Below are 25,657 nucleotides of genomic sequence, written 5' to 3' on the forward strand. Positions count from 1 at the left end.
TCAAAATCCAAGGATTTTCATTTGGTTGCAAAATAAACTTCATGAGAATAGAAAAGGACACGTTTAAATGTTATAGTCCCCTCTAGTGGCTAACCAGAATACTGCACATTGTAGGACACTGTTTTCAATTAACTGTGTGTGTGTGTGTGTGTGTGTGTGTGTGTGTGTGTGTGTGTGTGTGTGTGTGTGTGTGTGTGTAGGCTTGCACGGACCTTATTTCTCACCACAAGCAGATAACAGTCGGTCTTCCTCCTGAGCCCAGAGAGAAAGTCATTACAGTGTAAGTCATAAACATTGTTAGTAGTTCACAGTGTAAGTCATAAACATCGTAAGTAGTTCACACACTGTAAGTCATAAACATTACTAGTAGTTCACAGTGTAAGTCATAAACATTATTAGTAGTTCAGTGTAAGTCATAAACATCGTTGGTAGTTCAGTGTAACTCATAAACATTGGTTGTAGGTCACAGTGCAAATCATAAACATCGTTAGTAGTTCACAAAGTGAGTCATAAACATCGTTAGTAGGTCAAGGTAAGTCATAAACATCGTTAGTAGGTCAGTGTAAGTCATAAACATTGTTAGTAGGTCACAGTGTAAGTCATAAACATCGTTAGTAGGTCACAGTGTAGGTCACAGTGTAAGTCATAAACATCGTTAGTAGGTCACAGTGTAAGTCATAAACATCGTAAGTAGTTCACACACTGTAAGTCATAAACATTACTAGTAGTTCACAGTGTAAGTCACAAACATCGTTAGTAGGTCACAGTGTAAGTCAAACATCGTACTTAAGTAGTTCACACAGTGTAAGTCATAAACATTATTAGTAGTTCAGTGTAAGTCATAAACATCGTTGGTAGTTCAGTGTAACTCATAAACATTGGTAGTAGGTCACAGTGCAAATCATAAACATCGTTAGTAGTTCACAAAGTGAGTCATAAACATCGTTAGTAGGTCAGTGTAAGTCATAAACATCGTTAGTAGGTCAGTGTAAGTCATAAACATCGTTAGTAGGTCACAGTGTAAGTCATAACCATGGTTAGTAGTTCACAGTGTAAGTCATAAACATGGTTAGTAGGTCACAGTGTAAGTCATAAACATTGTTAGTATGTCACAGTGTAAGTCATAAACATGGTTAGTAGTTCACAGTGTAAGTCATAAACATCGTTAGTATTTCACAGTGTAAGTCATAAACATGGTTAGTAGTTCACAGTGTAAGTCATAAACATGGTTAGTAGTTCACAGTGTAAGTCATAAACATGGTTAGTAGTTCACAGTGTAAGTCATAAACATGGTTAGTAGTTCACAGTGTAAGTCATAAACATGGTTAGTAGTTCACAGTGTAAGTCATAAACATTGTTAGTAGGTCACAACACGTTCTTTCACTTACTTGTGTGTTGTTTTGTTGTTGTGTAGTCCTCTTCCTCCTGAGGAGCTCAACAATCTGATCTATGAAGTCAGCGGTCAAGACATCAGTGTTGCTGTCCTCACTCAGGTTGAATATATCTATTCATACTACATCATATATGTACTTATACTACATCACATATGTATTCAAATTACATCACATATCTATTCATACTACATCACATATGTACTTTTACTACATCACATATGTATTCATACTACATCACATATGTATTCATACTACATCAAACATGTACTTATACTACATCACATATGTATTCATACTACATCAAACATGTACTTATACTACATCACATATGTATTCATACTAAATCACACATGTACTTATACTACATCACACATGTATTCATACTACATCACATGTATTTATACTACATCACACGTATTCATACTACATCAAACATGTTTATAATACATTACATATGTATTCATACTACATCACACATGTACTTATACTACATCACATATGTATTCATACTACATCACACATGTACTTATACTACATCACATATGTATTCATACTACATCAAACATGTACTTATACTACATCACATATGTATTCATACTACATCACACATGTACTTATACTACATCACATATGTATTCATACTACATCACATATGTACTTATACTACATCACACATGTATTCATACTACATCACATGTATTTATACTACATCACATGTATTCATACTACATCAAACATGTACTTATACTACATTACATATGTATTCATACTACATCACACATGTACTTATACAACATCACACACTAATTCATACTACATCACACATGTATTCATACTACATCACATATGTACTCATACTACATCACATATGTATTTGTACTACATCACATGTATTCATACTACATCACATGTATTTATACTACATCACATGTATTCATACTACATCACACATGAATTCATACTACATCACTTATGTACTCATACTACATCACATATGTATTCATACTACAACACACATGTACTTATTGTACATCACATATGTATTCATACTACATCATATATGTACTTATACTACATCATATATGTATGTATTGGTGGTGGTGTACCTGGTGATGAAGTATGTATATGTATGTAGAGGAGATGGTGGTGTACCTGGTATAAAGTATGTATGTATATGTACAGGAGATGGTGGTGTACCTGGTATAAAGTATGTATGTATATGTACAGGAGATGGTGGTGTACCTGGTGATGAAGTATGTATGTATATGTGTAGGAGATGGTGGTGTACCTGGTGATGAAGTATATGTATGTACAGGAGTTGGTGGTGTACCTGGTGATGAAGTATGTATATGTACAGGAGATGGTGGTGTACCTGGTATAAAGTATGTATGTATGTATATATATGTACAGGAGATGGTGTTGTATCTGGTATAAAGTATGTATGTATATGTACAGGAGATGGTGTTGTACCTGGTATAAAGTATGTATGTATATGTACAGGAGATCATGGTGTACCTGGTATAAAGTATGTATGTATATGTACAGGAGATGGTGTTGTACCTGGTATAAAGTATGTATGTATATGTACAGGAGATCATGGTGTACCTGGTATAAAGTATGTATGTATATGTACAGGAGATCATGGTGTACCTGGTATAAAGTATGTATGTATATGTACAGGAGATCATGGTGTACCTGGTATAAAGTATGTATGTATATGTACAGGAGATGGTGGTGTACCTGGTATAAAGTATGTATGTATATGTACAGGAGATCATGGTGTACCTGGTACAAAGTATGTATGTATATGTACAGGAGATGGTGGTGTACCTGGTATAAAGTATGTATTTATATGTACAGGAGATGGTGGTGTACCTGGTATAAAGTATGTATGTATATGTACAGGAGATCATGGTGTACCTGGTATAAAGTATGTATGTATATGTACAGGAGATGGTGGTGTACCTGGTATAAAGTATGTATTTATATGTACAGGAGATGGTGGTGTACCTGGTATAAAGTATGTATGTATATGTACAGGAGATCATGGTGTACCTGGTATAAAGTATGTATGTATATGTACAGGAGATCATGGTGTACCTGGTATAAAGTATGTATGTATATGTACAGGAGATCATGGTGTACCTGGTATAAAGTATGTATGTATATGTACAGGAGATCATGGTGTACCTGGTATAAAGTATGTATGTATATGTACAGGAGATGGTGGTGTACCTGGTATAAAGTATGTATGTATATGTACAGGAGATCATGGTGTACCTGGTATAAAGTATGTATGTATATGTACAGGAGATGGTGGTGTACCTGGTATAAAGTATGTATGTATATGTACAGGAGATGGTGGTGTACCTGGTATAAAGTATGTATGTATATGTACAGGAGATGGTGGTGTACCTGGTATAAAGTATGTATGTATATGTACAGGAGATGGTGGTGTACCTGGTATAAAGTATGTATGTATATGTACAGGAGATCATGGTGTACCTGGTATAAAGTATGTATGTATATGTACAGGAGATGGTGGTGTACCTGGTACAAAGTATGTATGTATATGTACAGGAGATGGTGGTGTACCTGGTATAAAGTATGTATGTATATGTACAGGAGATCATGGTGTACCTGGCATAAAGTATGTATTTATATGTACAGGAGATCATGGTGTACCTGGTATAAAGTATGTATGTATGTATATGTACAGGAGATCATGGTGTACCTGGTATAAAGTATGTATTTATATGTACAGGAGATCATGGTGTACCTGGCATAAAGTATGTATTTATATGTACAGGAGATCATGGTGTACCTGGTATAAAGTATGTATGTATATGTACAGGAGATCATGGTGTACCTGGTATAAAGTATGTATGTATATGTACAGGAGATCATGGTGTACCTGGTATAAAGTATGTATGTATATGTACAGGAGATGGTGGTGTACCTGGTATAAAGTATGTATGTATATGTACAGGAGATCATGGTGTACCTGGCATAAAGTATGTATTTATATGTACAGGAGATCATGGTGTACCTGGTATAAAGTATGTATTTATATGTACAGGAGATCATGGTGTACCTGGTATAAAGTATGTATTTATATGTACAGGAGATCATGGTGTACCTGGTATAAAGTATGTATGTATATGTACAGGAGATCATGGTGTACCTGGTATAAAGTATGTATGTATATGTACAGGAGATCATGGTGTACCTGGTATAAAGTATGTATGTATATGTACAGGAGATCATGGTGTACCTGGTATAAAGTATGTATGTATATGTACAGGAGATCATGGTGTACCTGGTATAAAGTATGTATGTATATGTACAGGAGATCATGGTGTACCTGGCCATGTTCGTGCGCTCGCAGCCCTCCCTGTTTGGAGACATGCTGAGACTGAGGACAGGACTCATCATGCAGGTGATGGCCACAGAGCTAGCTCGCAGTCTCACATGTTCTGGTAGGAAAACTCTCTTCTGCCTCCACAAAGTCACGTTCATGTCATGAAGAGGATGAAGACCGACACACCAAACAGACATATTGATGACTAACTTTCAGGTGAGGAGGCGTCAGAGAGTCTGATGAGTCTGAGTCCTTCTGCCATGAAGAAGCTGCTCCATCACATCCTCAGTGGGAAAGAGTTTGGAGTGGAAAAAAGCAGTCAGTCACTTTTCATTCATTATCACTAGCATTATTATCATTATTATTATTAGCATAAGGTGAGAGTGCCATCTCCGGGTTGGGGAGGAGACCCTGCCCCAAGTGGAGGAGTTCAAGTACCTAGGAGTCTTGTTCACGAGTGAGGGAAGAGTGGATGGTGAGATCGACAGGCGGATCGGTGCGGCGTCTTCAGTAATGCGGACGTTGTACCGATCCGTTGTGGTGAAGAAGGAGCTGAGCCGGAAGGCAAAGCTCCCAATTTACCGGTCGATCTACGTTCCCATCCTCACCTATGGTCATGAGCTTTGGGTCATGACCGAAAGGATAAGATCACGGGTACAAGCGGCCCAAATGAGTTTGGGTCTCTCCCTTAGAGATAGGGTGAGAAGCTCTGCCATCCGGGAGGAACTCAAAGTAAAGCCGCTGCTCCTCCACATGGAGAGGAGCCAGATGAGGTGGTTCGGGCATCTGGTCAGGATGCCACCCGAACGCCTCCCTAGGGAGGTGTTTAGGGCACGTCTGACCAGTAGGAGGCCACGGGGAAGACCCAGGACACGTTGGGAAGACTATGTCTCCTGGCTGGCCTGGGAACACCTCAGGATCCCCCGGGAGAAGCTGGACCAAGTGGCTGGGGAGAGGGAAGTCTGGGCTTCCCTGCTTAGGCTGCTGCCCCCGCGACCCGACCTCGGATAAGCGGAAGAATATGGATGGATGGATATTATTATTATTAGAATTATTATTATTATGCAACAATTATGTCATCTCTCTCTCTATAGAAGTGAGTTGACATAATTATGACAATTATTATGTCAACTGTGTATATATATATATATATGAGTTGGGAAATTGTGTTAGATGTAAATATAAACAGAATACAATGATTTGCAAATCCTTTTCAAGCCATATTCAGTTGAATATACTACAAAGACAACATATTTGATGTTCAAACTCATAAACATTTTTTTTTTTTTTTGCAAATAATAATTAACTTTGAATTTGATGGCTGCAACACGTGCCAAAGTAGTTGGGAAAGGGCATGTTCACCACTGTGTTACATCACCTTTTCCTTTAACAACACTCAATAAAGATTTGGGAACAGAGGAAACTAATTGTTGAAGCTTTGAAAGTGGAATTCTTTCCCATTCTTGTTTTATGTAGAGCTTCAGTCCTTCAACAGTCCGGGGTCTCCACTGTCGTATTTTACACTTCATAATGTGCCACACATTTTCCATGGGAGACAGGTTTGGACTGCAGGCGGGCAAGGAAAGTACCCGCACTCTTTTACTACGAAGCCACGCTGTTGTAACACGTTGCGAATGTGGCTTGGCATTGTCTTGCTGAAATAAGCAGGGGCGTCCATGAAAAAGACGGCGCTTAGATGGCAGCATATGTTGTTTCAAAACCTGTATGTACCTTTCAGCATTAATGGTGCCTTCACAGATGTGTAAGTTACCCATGCCTTGGGCACTAATGCACCCCCATACCATCACACATGCTGGCTTTTACACTTTGTGTGGATAACAGTCTGGATGGTTCCCTTCCCATTTGGTCCGGATGACACAATGTCGAATATTTCCAAAAAACAATTCGAAATGTGGACTCGTCTGACCACAGAACACTTTTCCACTTTGCATCAGTCCATCTTAGATGATCTCGGGCCCAGAGAAGCCGGCGGCGTTTCTGGATTTTGTCGATAAATGGCTTTCGCTTTGCACTTACAGATGTAGAAACCAACTGTATTTAGTGACAGTGGTTTGTGGTGATATCCTTTAGGGATTGATGTCGGTTTTTGATACGGTGCCGTCTGAGGGATGGAAGGTCACGGTCATTCAATGTTGGTTTCCGGCCATGCCGCTTACGTGGAGTGATTTCTCCAGATTCTCTGAACTTTATTTGCGGAAAAAAAAAATAAAAAGTTTTTTTAGTTTGAACATCAAATATGTTGTCTTTGTAGCATATTCAACTGAATATGGCTTGAAAAGGATTTGCAAATCATTTGTATTCACAATTTCTCATGGAAACAGGGTTTGTATATATATATATATATATATATAAATAATATATTTATATTTATACACATACATACATATATATATACATACAGAGGTGGGTAGTAACACGCTACATTTACTCCGTTACATTTACTTGAGTAACTTTTGGGATAAATTGTACTTCTACAAGTAGTTTTTATGCAACATACTTTTACTTTTACTTGAGTATATTTATAGAGAAGAAACGCTACTTTTACTCCGTTCCATTTATCTACATTCAGCTCGCTACTCGCTACTTTTTTTTATCGATCTATTAATGTTTGTTTTGGTTTGTCAGACAGAGCTTCAAAGTAGAATCTACACATGCCTGCCTTTCACCAATCACATGCAGTCACTGGTGATGTTGGACCAATCAAACAGAGCCAGGCGGTCACATGACCGTCTCACGTTCAACCCGACTTAAGTCGAAAAGTTTATTGGGGTGTTACCATTTAGTGGTCAACTGTACGGAATATGTACTGTACTGTGCAATCTAGTAATAAAAGTTTCAATCAATCAAAAGTGTAAAGGAAAAAAGACACATTTTATTTCAACCGTACTTCCCGTCAAAAGCCTAAAGACTGATCGCACAGTTCCTGTCTTCACAATAAAAGCGCCGCTCCATCGCGCCTGCGCTAACAAAATAAGAGTCTCCGAAAGCCAGCACTACCAAGCTAGCAAGCTACGGAGTTTGCCGCCAATGTATTTCTTGTAAAGTGTATAAAAACCAATATGGAAGCTGGACAAATAAGATGCCAAAAAACAACGACTTTCATGTGGTATTAGACAGAAAAGAGGAACTTTTTTTCTCCTCCATTTGAAAACGTGGACATTATCAGCACTATACTGTCTGATTCCAATCAATGCAAGTCATCACAATCAGGTAATACACCAACTTATATTCTTGTCTTCATGAAAGATAGGAATCTATATGTTAAACATGCATGTATATTCATTAAAACACCTTCAACATGTCAACAAAAACGGCAAAATAAATATAAATTACATACTGTATATATAAATGTATTTATGTATATATATATATATATATATATATATATATATATATATATATATATATATATATATGATATGTGTGTGTATGTATATATGAGGTAGATCACCTCGACTTGGTCATTTACTAAGTAATTGATAAACGTTGAAAAACTTATGTGTGTGTGTGTGTGTGTGTGTGTGTGTCAGTGCGACCTACGCGTGTCCCGTCCACCGTGTGTAGTCCAGCTATCTCCATCCATGAAGTGGGACACACTGGAGCCACCAAGACTGAGCGCTCAGGAATACACCAACTGAAGAGCGACATCAAACAGGTGACTCACTCACTCACACACACACACACACACACACACACACACACACACACACACACACACACACGAATATGAACATTTGAAGTATTATTCATATTGTGGCTCGTACTTGTGCTTCCAGTTGGATGATTGTCAGCCACTCAGTGTGCGTTGAAGTTAACTGGCTAACATCCAACATCTTCACCTCCATGATCATTTCTTTGCTTTTTGCAGCTGCTGCATTGTTGACAGCTGTGCATGATGATGTCATCTTCTCATACTCAGATTCTCAGTGGTGGTGTGTCCACATGCAGCAATGTCACCTCGCCTCGCTCCACGGTAACATCTCATCTGCTTGCACCTTTTAGCACTTGGAACACAACGTTATTCATGCACACACCTCTAACGTTCACTCACAAGTGCAGAATGCTAACCATAGCATGCAAACACGTGTAAGGTTCACCCACAAATGCAGAATGCTAACATTAGCATGCACACACCTGTAAGGTTAACCCTAAAATGCAGCATGCTAACATTAGCATGCACACACCTGTATGGTTAACCCTAAAATGCAGAATGCTAACATTAGCATGCACACATCTGTAAGGTTCACCCACAAATGCAGAATGCTAACATTAGCATGCACACACCTGTATGGTTAACCCTAAAATGCAGAATGCTAACATTAGCATGCACACACCTGTATGGTTAACCCTAAAATGCAGAATGCTAACATTAGCATGCACACACCTGTAAGGTTAACCCAGAAAATGCAGAATGCTAAAATTAGCATGCAAACACCTGTAAGGTTAACCCTAAAATGCAGAATGCTAACATTAGCATGCACACACCTGTAAGGTTCACCCTAAAATTCAGAATGCTAACATTAACATGCACACACCTGTATGGTTAACCCTAAAATGCAGAATGCTAACATTAGCATGCACACACCTGTATGGTTAATCCTAAAATGCAGAATGCTAACATTAGCATGCACACACCTGTAAGGTTAACCCAGAAAATGCAGAATGCTAAAATTAGCATGCAAACACCTGTAAGGTTAAACCTAAAATGCAGAATGCTAACATTAGCATGCACACACTTGTAAGGTTAACCCTAAAATGCAGAATACTAACATTAGCATGCACACATCTGTATGGTTAACCCTGAAATGCAGAATGCTAACATTAGCATGCACACACCTGTATGGTTAACCCTAAAATGCAGAATGCTAACATTAGCATGCACACACCTGTAAGGTTAACCCTAAAATGCAGAATGCTAACATTAGCACGCAAATTTAAATGGTATTAAGGAATGTCAAAGTCATAAAAGGTAAATGGAAATAAGGTAGGTCAAAGTACATAAAAGTTCAACAGTACTTGGATACGTCAAAAATACATAAAAGTTAAATGTAGTAAGGTATGTCAAAGTACATAAAAGTTCAAAGGTAATCAGGTATGTCAAAGTACATAAAAGTTCAATGGTAGTAAGGTATGTCAAAGTACATAAAAGTTCAAAGGTAATCAGGTATGTCAAAGTACATAAAAGTTCAATGGTAGTAAGGTATGTCAAAGTACATAAAAGTTAAATGATAAGGTATTACAAGTACATAAAAGTCAAATAGTTATTAAGTACTTAAAAGTTGAAATGGAACAAGGTATGTCAAAGTACATAAAAGTTAAAAGGTAATAAGGTATGTCAAAGTACATAAAAGTTAAAAGGTAATAAGGTATGTCAGAGTACATAAAAGGAACATGGTAATAGGGTATGTCAAAGTATATAAAAGTTAAAAGGTATGTCAGAGTTCATTAAAGTTTCAAGGTAATAAGGTATGTCAAAGTACATAAAAGATACATGGTAATAAAGTATGTCAGAGTACATAAAAGTTAAATGATAAGGTATTAAAAGTACATAAAAGTCCAATAGTAATAAAGTATGTCAAAGTACATAAAAGTTGAAAGGGAACAAGGTATGTCAAAGTACATAAAAGTTAAAAGGTAATAAGTTATGTCAAAGTACATAAAATGTAAATTGTAATAAGGTATGTCAGAGTACATAAAAGGAACATGGTAATAAGGTATGTCAAATTATATAAAAGTAAAAAAGTATGTCAGAGTTCATTAAAGTTTCAAGGTAATAAGGTATGTCAAAGTACATAAAAGATGCATGGTAATAAAGTATGTCAGAGTACATAAAAGGTAATAAGGTGTGTCAAAGTACAAAAAAAGATACATGTTAATAAAGTATGTCAGAGTACATAAAAGGTAATAAGGTGTGTCAAAGTACATAAAACGTAGATGGTGATAAGGTATGTCACAGTAAATAAAAGTTAAATGGTAATAAGGTATGTCATAGTACATAAAAGTTAAATGGTAATAACGTATGTCAAAGTATATAAAAGTTCAAAGGTATGTCAAAGTACATGATAATAAAGTATGTCAGAGTACATAAAAGATAAGGTATGTCAAAGTACATGGTAATAAAGTGTGTCAGAGTACATAAAAGGTAATAAGGTATGTCAAAGTAGATGAAAGGTAAATGGTAATAAGGTATGTCATAGTACATAAAAGTTAAATGGTAATAAGGTATGTCATAGTACATAAAAGTTAAATGGTAATAAGGTATGTCAAAGTACATAAAAGTTAAATGATAATAACGTATGTCAAAGTACATAAAAGTTAAAAGGTATGTCAAAGTACATGATAAAGTATGTCAGAGTAAATACAAGTTAAAAGGTATGTCAAAGTACATAGTAATAAAGTGTGTCAGAGTACATAAAAGGTAATAAGGTATGTCAAAGTACATGAAAGGTAAATGGTATGTCAAAGTACATGATAATAAAGTATGTCAGAGTACATAAAAGATAAGGTATGTCAAAGTACATGATAATAAAGTGTGTCAGAGTACATAAAAAGTAATAAGGTATGTCAAAGTACATGAAAGGTAAATGGTAATAAGGTATGTCAAAGTACAAAAAGGCCCATGACTGAAATGATGAGCAGGTGTACCTAATCATGTGAATGTTGGTCAAAAGTGAGAAGATGGACCCCCAGCAGTGAAAGTGAAAGTGTTGCTCCACAGCGGTGCAGCAGCCCGTCCACCCCCAGTGGGATGTTGTCTCCAGTGGGGTGTGGTCCAGGAGACGGTCAGCTGCAGTGGGAGGCCAGACAAGGCCAGTGGCTGAGGAGACGCAGGTTGGACGGAGCCATCAACAGAGTTCCTGCAGGGTTCTACCAGAAGGTGTGGCGAATCCTGCTCAAGTGTCACGGCCTCTCCATCGACGGCTACGTCTTACCTTCTTCTGCCACCAGAGAGGTGCCCCCACTCGCCTGTCTTCTTCACTCATCCATCCATCCATCTTCTTCTTCTCCTTGTACGTGTGCAGATGACAGCCAGAGAGATGAAGTTTGCAGTGCAGGTGGAGAGCGTGCTCAACCACGTCCCTCAGCCCGAGTACAGACAACTGCTGCTGGAGACCCTCACCCTCCTGGGGCTGCTGGCCGACCTGCACCTCCACAACCTGGGGGCCATCATCCATGTGGACCGCATCCTGCACATGGCCAACAACCTCTTCCTTAGCGACCAGGTAACGACCTCTTCCTTAGCCACCGGGTAACAACCTCTTCCTTAGCCACCGGGCAACAACCTCTTCCTTAGCCACCGGGCAACAACCTCTTCCTTAGCGACCAGGTAACGACCTCTTCCTTAGCCACCGGGTAACAACCTCTTCCTTAGCCACCGGGCAACAACCTCTTCCTTAGCCACCGGGCAACAACCTCTTCCTTAGCCACCGGGCAACAACCTCTTCCTTAGCCACCGGGCAACAACCTCTTCCTTAGCCACCGGGCAACAACCTCTTCCTTAGCCACCGGGCAACAACCTCTTCCTTAGCCACCGGGCAACAACCCTCTTCTTTAGCCACCGTGCAACAACCTCTTCCTAAGCCACAGGGCAACAACCTCTTCTTTAGCCACCGGGCAACCGCCTCTTCCTAAGCCACCGGGCGACAACCTCTTCTTTAGCCACCGGGCAACAACCTCTTCCTAAGCCACCGGGCAACAACCTCTTCCTAAGCCACCGGGCAACAACCTCTTCCTAAGCCACCGGGCAACAACCTCTTCTTTAGCCACCGGGCAACAACCTCTTCTTTAGCCACCGGGCAACAACCTCTTCTTTAGCCACCGGGCGACAACCTCTTCTTTAGCCACCGGGCAACAACCCCTCCTTTAGCCACCGGGCAACAACCTCTTCCTAAGCCACCGGGTAACAACCTCTTCTTTAGCCACCGGGCAACAACCTCTTCCTAAGCCACTGGGCAACAACCTCTTCTTTAGCCACCGGGCAACAACCTCTTCTTTAGCCAGCGGGCAACAACCTCTTCTTTAGCCACCGGCAACAACCTCTTCTTTAGCCACCGGGCAACAACCTCTTCTTTAACCACCGGGCAACAACCTCTTCTTTAGCCACCAAGCAACAACCTCTTCCTAAGCCACCAGGCAACAACCTCTTCTTTAGCCACCGGGCAACCGCCTCTTCCTAAGCCACCGGGCGACAACCCCTTCTTTAGCCACCGGGCGACAACCTCTTCCTAAGCCACCGGGCAACAACCTCTTCCTAAGCCACCGGGCAACAACCTCTTCCTAAGCCACCGGGCAACAACCTCTTCCTAAGCCACCGGGCAACAACCTCTTCCTAAGCCACCGGGCAACAACCTCTTCTTTAGCCACCGGGCAACAACCTCTTCTTTAGCCACCGGGCGACAACCTCTTCTTTAGCCACCGGGCAACAACCCCTCCTTTAGCCACCGGGCAACAACCTCTTCCTAAGCCACCGGGTAACAACCTCTTCTTTAGCCACCGGGCAACAACCTCTTCCTAAGCCACTGGGCAACAACCTCTTCTTTAGCCACCGGGCAACAACCTCTTCTTTAGCCAGCGGGCAACAACCTCTTCTTTAGCCACCGGCAACAACCTCTTCTTTAGCCACCGGGCAACAACCTCTTCTTTAACCACCGGGCAACAACCTCTTCTTTAGCCACCAAGCAACAACCTCTTCCTAAGCCACTAGGCAACAACCTCTTCTTTAGCCACCGGGCAACCGCCTCTTCCTAAGCCACCGGGCGACAACCCCTTCTTTAGCCACCGGGCGACAACCTCTTCCTAAGCCACCGGGCAACAACCTCTTCCTAAGCCACCGGGCGACAACCTCTTCTTTAGCCACCGGGCAACAACCTCTTCCTTTGCCACCGGACGACAACCTCTTCCTTAGTGATAAGTTAACATTTTTAAACAGCCTCTTATTTAGCAACCGATTAACATTTATAACAACCTCTTCCTTAGCAACCAGTTCTAACGTTCACAACAATCGTTTCCTTAGCGACCAGTTAACATTTATAACAAACATCATCTTTAGTGACCGGGTAGCGTTTATAAACCACCTCTTCCTTAGCGACCAGGTAACGTTTATAAACCACCTCTTCCTTAGCGACCAGGTAGCGTTTATAAACCACCTCTTCCTTAGCGACCAGGTAGCGTTTATAAACCACCTCTTCCTTAGCGGTCAGGTAACATTTATAAAGCACCTCTTCCTTAGCGACCAAGTAGTGTTTATAAACCACCTCTTCCTTAACAAGCAGGTAACGTTTGTAAACCACCTCTTCCTTAGCGACCAGGTAGCTTTTATAAAGCACCTCTTCCTTAGCAACCAGGTAGTGTTTATAAACCACCTCTTCCTTAACAACCAGGTAACGTTTATAAAGCAGCTCTTCCTTAGCAAGCAGGTAGTGTTCCCTGGTGGCTAACATGGTCATTATTCTAGCAGCGTGTGACAAAAAAAGCCTCCCTGACTTCTTCTCTCCACACGAGCAGAAGTCTCTGAGCGTGTGTGACGACTTCCTGGAGAAGGACGCAGCAACAGGAATCTGCAACCTTTTCTACGACAGCGCCCCCAGTGGTCGCTACGGCACCATGACCTATTTGACCAAAGCTGTCATGACCTACGTGCACGACTTCCTGCCCGCCTCCAGCTGCAGCATGCAGTGACAACACCACCTGCAACAACCATCCGCTTTTATTTTGAAACAGCTGCACAACATGGATTTTATTTGGGATTTTCTGTCACGGTAACAATTAGACACACAGCTTGTACTTCAGTATAAATACTGTGCATACATCAGTATCTGCAGTATAAATACTGTACATACATCAGTATCTGCAGTATAAATACTGTACATACATCTGTATCTGCAGTATAAATACTATGCATACATCAGTATCTGCAGTATAAATACTATGCATACATAAGTATCTGCAGTATAAATATTGTACATACATCAGTATCTGCAGTATAAATACTGTACATACATCTGCAGTATAACTACCGTACATACATCAGTATCTGCAGTATAAATACTGTACATACATCAGTATCTGCAGTATAAATACTGTACATACATCTGCAGTATAAATACTGTACGTACATCAGTATCTGCAGTATAAATACTGTACATACATCAGTATCTGCAGTATAAATACTGTACATACATCTGCAGTATAAATACTGTACGTACATCAGTATCTGCAGTATAAATACTGTACATACATCTGCAGTATAAATACTGTACATACATCAGTATGTGCAGTGTAAATACTGTACATACGTCAGTATCTGCAGTGTAAATACTGTACATACATCTGCAGTATAAATACTGTACGTACATCAGTATAAATACTGTACATACATCTGCAGTATAAATACTGTACATACATCAGTATCTGCAGTATAAATACTGTACATACATCAGTATCTGCAGTATAAATACTGTACATACATCAGTATCTGCAGTATAAATACTGTACATACATCTGCAGTATAAATACTGTACATACATCAGTATCTGCAGTATAAATACTGTACATACATCTGCAGTATAAATACTGTACATACATCAGTATGTGCAGTGTAAATACTGTACATACGTCAGTATCTGCAGTGTAAATACTGTACATCTGCAGTATAAATACTGTACGTACATCAGTATAAATACTGTACATACATCTGCAGTATAAATACTGTACATACATCAGTATCTGCAGTATAAATACTGTACATACATCAGTATCTGCAGTATAAATACTGTACATACATCTGCAGTATAAATACTGTACATACATCAGTATCTGCAGTATAAATACTGTACATACATCTGCAGTATAAATACTGTACATACATCAGTATGTGCAGTGTAAATACTGTACATACGTCAGTATCTGCAGTGTAAATACTGTACATCTGCAGTATAAATACTGTACGTACATCAGTATAAATACTGTACATACATCTGCAGTATAAATACTGTACATACATCAGTATCTGCAGTATAAATACTGTACATACATCTGCAGTATAAATACTGTACATACATCAGTATGTGCAGTGTAAATACTGTACATACGTCAGTATCTGCAGTGTAAATACTGTACATACATCTGCAGTATAAATACTGTACGTACATCAGTATAAATACTTTACATACATCTGCAGTATACTGTACATACATCAGTATCTGCAGTGTAAATACTGTACATACATCAGTATCTGCAGTATAAATACTGTACATACATCAGCAGTATAAATACTGTACATACATCAGTATTTACAGTATAAAAACAGTACATAAGTGCACAAGTTTTATGCTCAAACTAAGAAATGATTCCATTTATATTTCACCATTCCGGAAGCAATTATGTGTAACTGTACAAGAATGAGGTGTTATATTATTATGAGTGATGTCAGACATCATGGCGACACTAACATTTGCTGTCAATCATGTCAATAAGTTCCTAAAATTAGAGACTTTGTGTGGCCTTCAACAACATGTCCTCTAATAGTTGTATATTTCAACATTAATGTAGTGTTTACATCCCAAATAAACTACAACTTTGTTTTCCAAAACTCATTAAAGACTTATTGTTAATATCCGTTCAACGCTTCAAATCAATCTGATTTAAGCATGTTTGACTTTGATACTTGGTTGGAAAACAAAACACCTATTGATCTTCATCAATTAGTGAAAAACTGCTGAATATGTCATTTCTTTTATGAGAGCAGAGTTCTAATAAAGTCATCATATTCCTGTGCAATATGTCGTACTCTCCACTTTCAGTCTGCATGTTTGCACTGCAAGTAAGAGAATAATTGTGAAATGTCATAAACAATAGTGATTGACAGGTGTATCCCACCTAAGTAATGGAACAATTCAATAAATGGAGGTTGGCCTTTCTTTGTCTAGTTTTGGCTGTTTTTAAACTGTTTTTGGCTTGACTTCCTGTTTTGGACTCTTATTGTTTCCACTTCCTGTCTTCACCGCCAGGGGGTGATCAGTAATGATGGTTGCAGCTGCTAATTAAATGATTTAATTAAGACTGTCACATTTCTTCATCAGGAGGATGTAAACACACATGCACACACACACGTGTGACTTTAAGGTTTTACTACTTACGTATAAAATACTACACGGTCTAGCTCCATCCTATCTTGCCGATTGTATTGTACCATATGTCCCGGCAAGAAATCTGCCTTCAAAGGACTCCGGCTTATTAGTGATTCCCAAAGCCCAAAAAAAGTCTGCGGGCTATAGAGCGTTTTCCGTCCGAGCTCCAGTACTCTGGAATGCCCTCCCGGTAACAGTTCGAGATGCCACCTCAGTAGAAGCATTTAAGTCTCACCTTAAAACTCATCTGTATACTCTAGCCTTTAAATAGACTCCCTTTTTAGACCAGTTGATCTGCCGTTTCTTTTCTTTTTCTTCTATGTCCCACTCTCCCTTGTGGAGGGGGTCCGGTCCGATCCGGTGGCCATGTACTGCTTGCCTGTGTATCGGCTGGGGACATCTCTGCGCTGCTGATCCGCCTCCGCTTGGGATGGTTTCCTGCTGGCTCCGCTGTGAACGGGACTCTCGCTGCTGTGTTGGATCCGCTTTGGACTGGACTCTCGCGACTGTGTTGGATCCATTGTGGATTGAACTTTCACAGTATCATGTTGGACCCGCTCGACATCCATTGCTTTCCTCCTCTCCAAGGTTCTCATAGTCATCATTGTCACCGACGTCCCACTGGGTGTGAGTTTTCCTTGCCCTAATGTGGGCCTACCGAGGATGTCGTAGTGGTTTGTGCAGCCCTTTGAGACACTAGTGATTTAGGGCTATATAAGTAAACATTGATTGATTGATTGATTGACTACATGTGTGTGTGTGTGTGCTGCTAAACACAACACCAAATAGTGCTGGCAAAACGCTGGTGAGTGCTGATAAATCACATTGCGTGTGCTAAATAATGTGGTAGAAACTTTAGTTCTTTAATTCACTGTAGAAATTCAATGTTCAATGGCAGTGACCAACCTATCCTGTTCGTGACGCCTATTTTATGTGGTGGAAAAGTCCGAATCTTGAACAAGAACAATAGAAAGTTTGTTACAACAGTTTTATTTACTCATAATCAGATGGTACAAAGTTGGATTGAATTGATATGATTACACAGTGTCTCGCGAAGGAGTTAAAGAGCGCACATCAGGCTTGGTCTTTCCTTCTTATTTATACACTCCCTGATGGCCTGATTGTAGTACAACAACCCATGTAACTGTCCAATGTTCAACTATCACCCCAAAACAGAACTAGCACTTAGTCAGGATGACTTGACCGCTTATGTCATGTCCCTCCCAATGCATTCAGTTTAAAGGTAACCCTAGGACAAAAATGTTCCACTACGACATCTTCTCCTCCCAGTATTGTGGGCGTGTCAATGACATCATATATTTGACATAATCATGAATACGGAGACACTAAATGGATTGCACGCCTTATTCTGCTCACTAATCAGACACAATTCTCTACTCACAAGTTTAGTAGATCATCTTTGTGTGTGCTATGAAATTTGCACCTGTTTTAGTACACGCAAACTTTTACTAAATTAGGTCCCAATGTTTTACGCAGCGGTAAGGTTTAATTTATCATCAAAAACATCAAACATCCTAAGGCAGGGGTGCCCATTACGTCGATCGCGAGCTACCAGTCGACCGCGGGGGGTGTGTCAGTCGATCTCCAGCCAGGCTTTTAAAAAAAATAGACCTAAAAATGAGTGATCAATCTTCACCAAGACGTCACTTAAATGACATTCACGGTACCGGAGGGTCTTGTGAGATGACGCTGGCTGCTGCAAGATCATTATTATGAAAATATGACCGAGAGGAAGGCGAGAAACACTTTTTATTTCAACAGACTCTCGCGCCGTACCTTCCGTCAAAACTCTAAAGGCCGACTGCACATTTCCTATCTTCACAATAAAAGCCCTGCTTCATGCTGCCTGCGCTAACTAAATACAGAGTCTCAGAAAACTGGCGTGCACAAGCGATCCCTCAGAAAACTGGCGTGCACAAGTGATGTGCACGCCAGCTTTCCGAGACTCTTATTTTGTTAGCGCAGGCAGCATGAAGCAGGGCTTTTATTGTGAAGATAGGAAATGTGCAGTCGGCCTTTAGAGTTTTGACGGAAGGGACGGCGCGAAAGTCTGTTAAAATAAAAAGTGTTTCTCGCCTTCCTCTCTGTCATTTTTTCATAATAATGAACTGGCAGCAGCCAGCGTCATCTCACAAGACCCTCGGGTGCCGTGAATGTCAATCAAGCAAGCTACGGAATTTGCCGCCAATGTTTTTCTTGTAAAGTGTATGGAAGCTGGATGAATTAGATGCCAAAAACCAACCACTTTCATGTGGTATTGTACAGAAAGGACAACGTTTTTTCTCCTCCATTTGAAAATGTGGGCGTTATCATCATTACTGTCTGATTCCAATCAATGCAAGTCATCAGAATCAGGTAATACACCAACTAATATTCTTGTCTTTGTGAAAGAAAGACATCTATATGTGTTACACATGCTTGTATTATCATTAAACACATTTAACTTGTTTACAAAAATGTCTCTTTCATAAATAAATAAATATAAATGATATATATAAATGAGGTAGATCCCCTCGAGTTGGTCAATTGAAAAGTAGCTCGCCTGCAGAAAAAGTGTGGGCACCCCTGTCCTAAGGGGAGCATCGATATTTTATTTGTAAATATAATAGATCTCCTGGGAAAATAGGTCAGAAAATGACATTTCTCTACATCACAATAACTCATCTACTCCATGTTATACACTTCATGGATTGAATGCATTGTAAGGTTTCCTCCTAAAATATTGTCAACATTTCAATAAATCACCCAGATTATAGTTGACACATTTTTCAAAATGGCCAACATAATTTCTTCCTGGATGTTCCAGAATGTATGAGCTGTATTTCCTGGCAAAAAATTGATTGAATGCCGAAACATGAAACTTGTTGAACGAGAAAAGGACAAAAACTGTCTTTACTGGCAAAGAATAGATTGTATGATGGACCATGAAACTTGAGGCGCTAAAGGACAACAAAAACTGGTTTTCCTAGCAAACATCTGATGCTAAAGAAGGACAAAAACTGGATTCCCTGGCAAAAAATGGATTGAATGACGAAACTTGTTGAACTAGAGAAGGACAAAAACTGTCTTTACTGGCAAAAAATGAATTGAATGACAGAACAAGAAACTTGTGGCGCTCTTTAAATGAGCCCACACTCAGTGTTATGGGCAAAGGCAGAAAGAAGGACAAAAACTGGATTTCCTGGCAAATAATGGATTGCATGACGGAACATGAAACTCGTGGCACTAAAGAAGGACAAAACTGGATTTCCTGGCCAAAAATGGATTGAATGACGGAACATGAAACTGGTGGCGCTCTGCAAATGAGCCCACACTGAGTGTTACGAAGGAAGGTAGAAAGAAGGTCAAAAACTGGATTTCCTGGCCATAAAATTGATAGAATGACCAAACATGAAACTGGTGGCGCTCTTTAAACGAGCCCACACTCTTAGTGTTATGGAGGAAGGCAGAGAGAAGGACAAAATCGGGATTTCCTTGCAAAAAAATGGACAGTGTTTATTACTATCTACTTGATTAATTCTAGATGTATTTCATTCTAAATACTAGTATCACAGGTGTAGATATTGTATCTGCTGTAGTTTAAAAAGAGAAAAAAGCCTCAAAATGGCAAAACGTCGGTGGTGATAATCGTCCCGGCCAATGACAGGTAGATCATTGGTGTGTACCTGTGCAGGTCAGGTCTGGTGAGTCTCTTACCTTCCTGCTCTCTGGTCTTCTCAGTCTTTCCTCTGACCATCTCTGCCCTCCAACTTGTGCACCACTCTGAAGGCCTCCAGGAACTCGGTGAAGTCGATGCTGCCATCTTTGTTGAAGTCCATGCTGCGGGCCAAGTCGTCGATGGCTCCGTTGGTGACGTCCACGCCCAGGTGAGCGCTGAAGAGGCGCCAGGTGTGACGGAACTCCTCCATGGAAATCAGACCTGCGCACCAACCTCCATCAGATGTTGCACTCTGAAGGAACACCTGTCATTTACCTGAGTGGTCCTTGTCGATAATGTTGAAGATCACCTCGATGTCTGTCCTGTATCGGAATAAAGTCTCTGCAAGACCGGGGGTCACCTGCAAGGGAGATCCTTTTACTTTCACATTTTAAGTATTTTATGGCAGGCTTTTTAAAATGAGGGAGCAAAAACATTGAAATATCAATCAATCAATCCATCAATGTTTTTTTATATAGCCCTAAATCACAAGTGTCTCAAAATGTCAGTGTGAGCTGCCAAGAAGTCATGAAATATAAATTACAATTATATTTATATATATATTGTTTGCTGCCTCATTCTAGACTTTGTTTTGTATTTAGAAGGCCCAGACAAGTGCACGACTACAGCATGTTCTTGTCTCACATAAAGATGGAGCATCAGTCGGAGTCAGGAAGACGGTCTCTGACCTGGGCCAGCGGTAGTCCTGGTCCCATGTCCTTGAAGCAGGACTGATAGTCCACACTGCCGTCGCTGGCCAGCTGAGCCAGACGTGGACGAAGAGTCCTCCAAGGCAGGTCCAGTCGCAGGACGGACTCCAACACCTGAGCCCATTCACTGAGGCTCACCCTGCCTGGACAGAGGTTCAAGATTCAGGTTTACGTCTGGGCTGCAACAAGTCAGGCTGTCAGGTGAGTCTCACCTGTGTTGGTCTGGTCAAAGTGCTGGAATCCTGCCAGGAGGTCAGAGCGATGAGCAAACACTTTCTCTTTGAGGGCCCTGAGAGCCGAGTCCTCTGCAGCACACACTCTGCCACACAAACACACACCTGCTCAGCTCGCACGCTCGCCTACCTGCCACAGGTGCTTCAATATGGCTGACTCTCATCTCAATATGGCTGATTCTCATCTCAATATGGCTGATTCTCATCTCACTGTGTATACTTTGGAGTATACAGCCAGCAGGTTGGAGACCCAGGTTAGGGACTTATTTTGGAGAACCAGGTTGAAACCTCTGATTGGAAACCTATGTTGAGACCCAGATTGGAGACCTATATTGGAGACCCTGGTTGGTGACCTATGTTGGAGATCCAGGTTGGAGACCTATGTTAAAGATCCAGGTTGGAGAACGATGTTAAAGATCCAGGTTGGAGACCTATGTTAAAGATCCAGGTTGGAGACCTATGTTAAAGATCCAGGTTGGAGAACTATGTTAAAGATCCAGGTTGGAGACCTATGTTAAAGATCCAGGTTGGAGATCCAGGTTGGAGACCTATGTTAAAGATCCAGGTTGGAGACCTATGTTGGAGATCCAGGTTGGAGACCTATGTTAAAGTACCAGGTTGGACACCTATGTCGGAGACCCAGGTTAGGGACCTATGTTGGAGACCTATTTTTGAGACCCAAGTTGGAGACCTATGTTGGAGACCCAGGTTAGGGACTTATTTTGGAGAACCAGGTTGAAACCTCTGATTGGAAACCTATGTTGAGACCCAGATTGGAGACCTATATTGGAGACCCTGGTTGGTGACCTATGTTGGAGATCCAGGTTGGAGACCTATGTTAAAGATCCAGGTTGGAGAACGATGTTAAAGATCCAGGTTGGAGACCTATGTTAAAGATCCAGGTTGGAGACCTATGTTAAAGATCCAGGTTGGAGAACTATGTTAAAGATCCAGGTTGGAGACCTATGTTAAAGATCCAGGTTGGAGACCTATGTTAAAGATCCAGGTTGGAGATCCAGGTTGGAGACCTATGTTAAAGATCCAGGTTGGAGACCTATGTTAAAGTACCAGGTTGGACACCTATGTCGGAGACCCAGGTTAGGGACCTATGTTGGAGACCTATTTTTGAGACCCAAGTTGGAGACCTATGTTGGAGACCCAGGTTAGGGACTTATTTTGGAGAACCAGGTTGAAACCTCAGATTGGAAACTTATGTTGAGACCCAGATTGGAGACCTATATTGGAGACCCTGGTTGGAGACCTATGTTGGAGATCCAGGTTGGAGACCTATGTTAAAGATCCAGGTTGGAGAACGATGTTAAAGATCCAGGTTGGAGACCTATGTTAAAGATCCAGGTTGGAGACCTATGTTAAAGATCCAGGTTGGAGAACTATGTTAAAGATCCAGGTTGGAGACCTATGTTAAAGATCCAGGTTGGAGATCCAGGTTGGAGACCTATGTTAAAGATCCAGGTTGGAGACCTATGTTGGAGATCCAGGTTGGAGACCTATGTTAAAGTACCAGGTTGGACACCTATGTCGGAGACCCAGGTTAGGGACCTATGTTGGAGACCTATTTTTGAGACCCAAGTTGGAGACCTATGTTGGAGACCCAGGTTAGGGACTTATTTTGGAGAACCAGGTTGAAACCTCAGATTGGAAACTTATGTTGAGACCCAGATTGGAGACCTATATTGGAGACCCTGGTTGGAGACCTATGTTGGAGATCCAGGTTGGAGACCTATGTTAAAGATCCAGGTTGGAGACCTATGTTAAAGATCCAGGTTGGAGACCTATGTTAAAGATCCAGGTTGGAGACCGATGTTAAAGATCCAGGTTGGAGACCGATGTTGGAGATCCAGGTTGGAGACCGATGTTGGAGATCCAGGTTGGAGACCTATGTTAAAGATCCAGGTTGGAGACCTATGTTAAAGATCCAGGTTGGAGACCGATGTTGGAGATCCAGGTTGGAGACCGATGTTGGAGATCCAGGTTGGAGACCGATGTTAAAGATCCAGGTTGGAGACCTATGTTAAAGATCCAGGTTGGAGACCTATGTTAAAGATCCAGGTTGGAGAACTATGTTAAAGATCCAGGTTGGAGACCTATGTTGGAGATCCAGGTTGGAGACCTATGTTGGAGATCCAGGTTGGAGACCTATGTTAAAGTACCAGGTTGGACACCTATGTCGGAGACCCAGGTTAGGGACCTATGTTGGAGACCTATTTTTGAGACCCAAGTTGGAGACCTATGTTGGAGACCCAGGTTAGGGACTTATTTTGGAGAACCAGGTTGAAACCTCAGATTGGAAACCTATGTTGAGACCCAGATTGGAGACCTATATTGGAGACCCTGGTTGGAGACCTATGTTGGAGATCCAGGTTGGAGACCTATGTTAAAGATCCAGGTTGGAGACCTATGTTAAAGATCCAGGTTGGAGACCTATGTTAAAGATCCAGGTTGGAGACCGATGTTGGAGATCCAGGTTGGAGACCGATGTTGGAGATCCAGGTTGGAGACCTATGTTAAAGATCCAGGTTGGAGACCTATGTTAAAGATCCAGGTTGGAGACCGATGTTGGAGATCCAGGTTGGAGACCGATGTTGGAGATCCAGGTTGGAGACCTATGTTAAAGATGCAGGTTGGAGACCTATGTTAAAGATCCAGGTTGGAGACCTATGTTAAAGATCCAGGTTGGAGACCTATGTTAAAGATCCAGGTTGGACACCTATATTGGAGACCCTGGTTGGTGACCTATGTTGGAGATCCAGGTTGGAGACCTATGTTAAAGATCCAGGTTGGAGAACGATGTTAAAGATCCAGGTTGGAGACCTATGTTAAAGATCCAGGTTGGAGACCTATGTTAAAGATCCAGGTTGGAGAACTATGTTAAAGATCCAGGTTGGAGACCTATGTTAAAGATCCAGGTTGGAGATCCAGGTTGGAGACCTATGTTAAAGATCCAGGTTGGAGACCTATGTTGGAGATCCAGGTTGGAGACCTATGTTAAAGTACCAGGTTGGACACCTATGTCGGAGACCCAGGTTAGGGACCTATGTTGGAGACCTATTTTTGAGACCCAAGTTGGAGACCTATGTTGGAGACCCAGGTTAGGGACTTATTTTGGAGAACCAGGTTGAAACCTCTGATTGGAAACCTATGTTGAGACCCAGATTGGAGACCTATATTGGAGACCCTGGTTGGTGACCTATGTTGGAGATCCAGGTTGGAGACCTATGTTAAAGATCCAGGTTGGAGAACGATGTTAAAGATCCAGGTTGGAGACCTATGTTAAAGATCCAGGTTGGAGACCTATGTTAAAGATCCAGGTTGGAGAACTATGTTAAAGATCCAGGTTGGAGACCTATGTTAAAGATCCAGGTTGGAGATCCAGGTTGGAGACCTATGTTAAAGATCCAGGTTGGAGACCTATGTTAAAGTACCAGGTTGGACACCTATGTCGGAGACCCAGGTTAGGGACCTATGTTGGAGACCTATTTTTGAGACCCAAGTTGGAGACCTATGTTGGAGACCCAGGTTAGGGACTTATTTTGGAGAACCAGGTTGAAACCTCAGATTGGAAACTTATGTTGAGACCCAGATTGGAGACCTATATTGGAGACCCTGGTTGGAGACCTATGTTGGAGATCCAGGTTGGAGACCTATGTTAAAGATCCAGGTTGGAGAACGATGTTAAAGATCCAGGTTGGAGACCTATGTTAAAGATCCAGGTTGGAGACCTATGTTAAAGATCCAGGTTGGAGAACTATGTTAAAGATCCAGGTTGGAGACCTATGTTAAAGATCCAGGTTGGAGATCCAGGTTGGAGACCTATGTTAAAGATCCAGGTTGGAGACCTATGTTGGAGATCCAGGTTGGAGACCTATGTTAAAGTACCAGGTTGGACACCTATGTCGGAGACCCAGGTTAGGGACCTATGTTGGAGACCTATTTTTGAGACCCAAGTTGGAGACCTATGTTGGAGACCCAGGTTAGGGACTTATTTTGGAGAACCAGGTTGAAACCTCAGATTGGAAACTTATGTTGAGACCCAGATTGGAGACCTATATTGGAGACCCTGGTTGGAGACCT

At 41.1% G+C, this 25,657-nt stretch overlaps 2 protein-coding genes across 6 annotated transcripts in view; one reads left to right on the forward strand and one right to left on the reverse strand.

Moving 5' to 3' along the window:
• Nucleotides 1-14,914, forward strand: part of LOC133543035 (phosphorylase b kinase regulatory subunit alpha, liver isoform-like) — a 36,253-nt gene extending 21,339 nt beyond the window's left edge. Inside the window, exons 11-19 of the mRNA XM_061887399.1 lie at nt 201-280; nt 1,415-1,493; nt 4,744-4,873; nt 4,972-5,073; nt 8,307-8,431; nt 8,696-8,749; nt 11,495-11,728; nt 11,799-11,999; nt 14,281-14,914. Coding sequence (XP_061743383.1) covers nt 201-280; nt 1,415-1,493; nt 4,744-4,873; nt 4,972-5,073; nt 8,307-8,431; nt 8,696-8,749; nt 11,495-11,728; nt 11,799-11,999; nt 14,281-14,454 — 1,179 coding nt within the window. The 3' untranslated portion in view covers nt 14,455-14,914. The remainder of the gene's footprint in view (nt 1-200; nt 281-1,414; nt 1,494-4,743; nt 4,874-4,971; nt 5,074-8,306; nt 8,432-8,695; nt 8,750-11,494; nt 11,729-11,798; nt 12,000-14,280) is intronic.
• A 4,142-nt stretch (nt 14,915-19,056) lies between these two features.
• LOC133543014 (serine/threonine-protein phosphatase with EF-hands 1-like) overlaps nt 19,057-25,657 on the reverse strand; it is a 38,514-nt gene continuing 31,913 nt past the window's right edge. For 4 of the 5 annotated variants that reach the window (XM_061887369.1, XM_061887365.1, XM_061887364.1 and 1 more), the window contains 4 exons: nt 21,545-21,651; nt 21,312-21,475; nt 20,899-20,983; nt 19,057-20,844 (listed from right to left, as the gene is read on the reverse strand). In XM_061887369.1, coding sequence (XP_061743353.1) covers nt 20,642-20,844; nt 20,899-20,983; nt 21,312-21,475; nt 21,545-21,651 — 559 coding nt within the window. In that variant the 3' untranslated portion in view covers nt 19,057-20,641. Of the gene's footprint in view, nt 20,845-20,898; nt 20,984-21,311; nt 21,476-21,544; nt 21,652-25,657 lie in introns of those variants that run through there. The other variant, XM_061887368.1, reaches the window with a different exon arrangement.

The sequence above is a fragment of the Nerophis ophidion genome, linkage group LG25 (genome assembly GCF_033978795.1).
Source record: "Nerophis ophidion isolate RoL-2023_Sa linkage group LG25, RoL_Noph_v1.0, whole genome shotgun sequence".
In the NCBI taxonomy this organism is placed as follows: domain Eukaryota; kingdom Metazoa; phylum Chordata; class Actinopteri; order Syngnathiformes; family Syngnathidae; genus Nerophis; species Nerophis ophidion.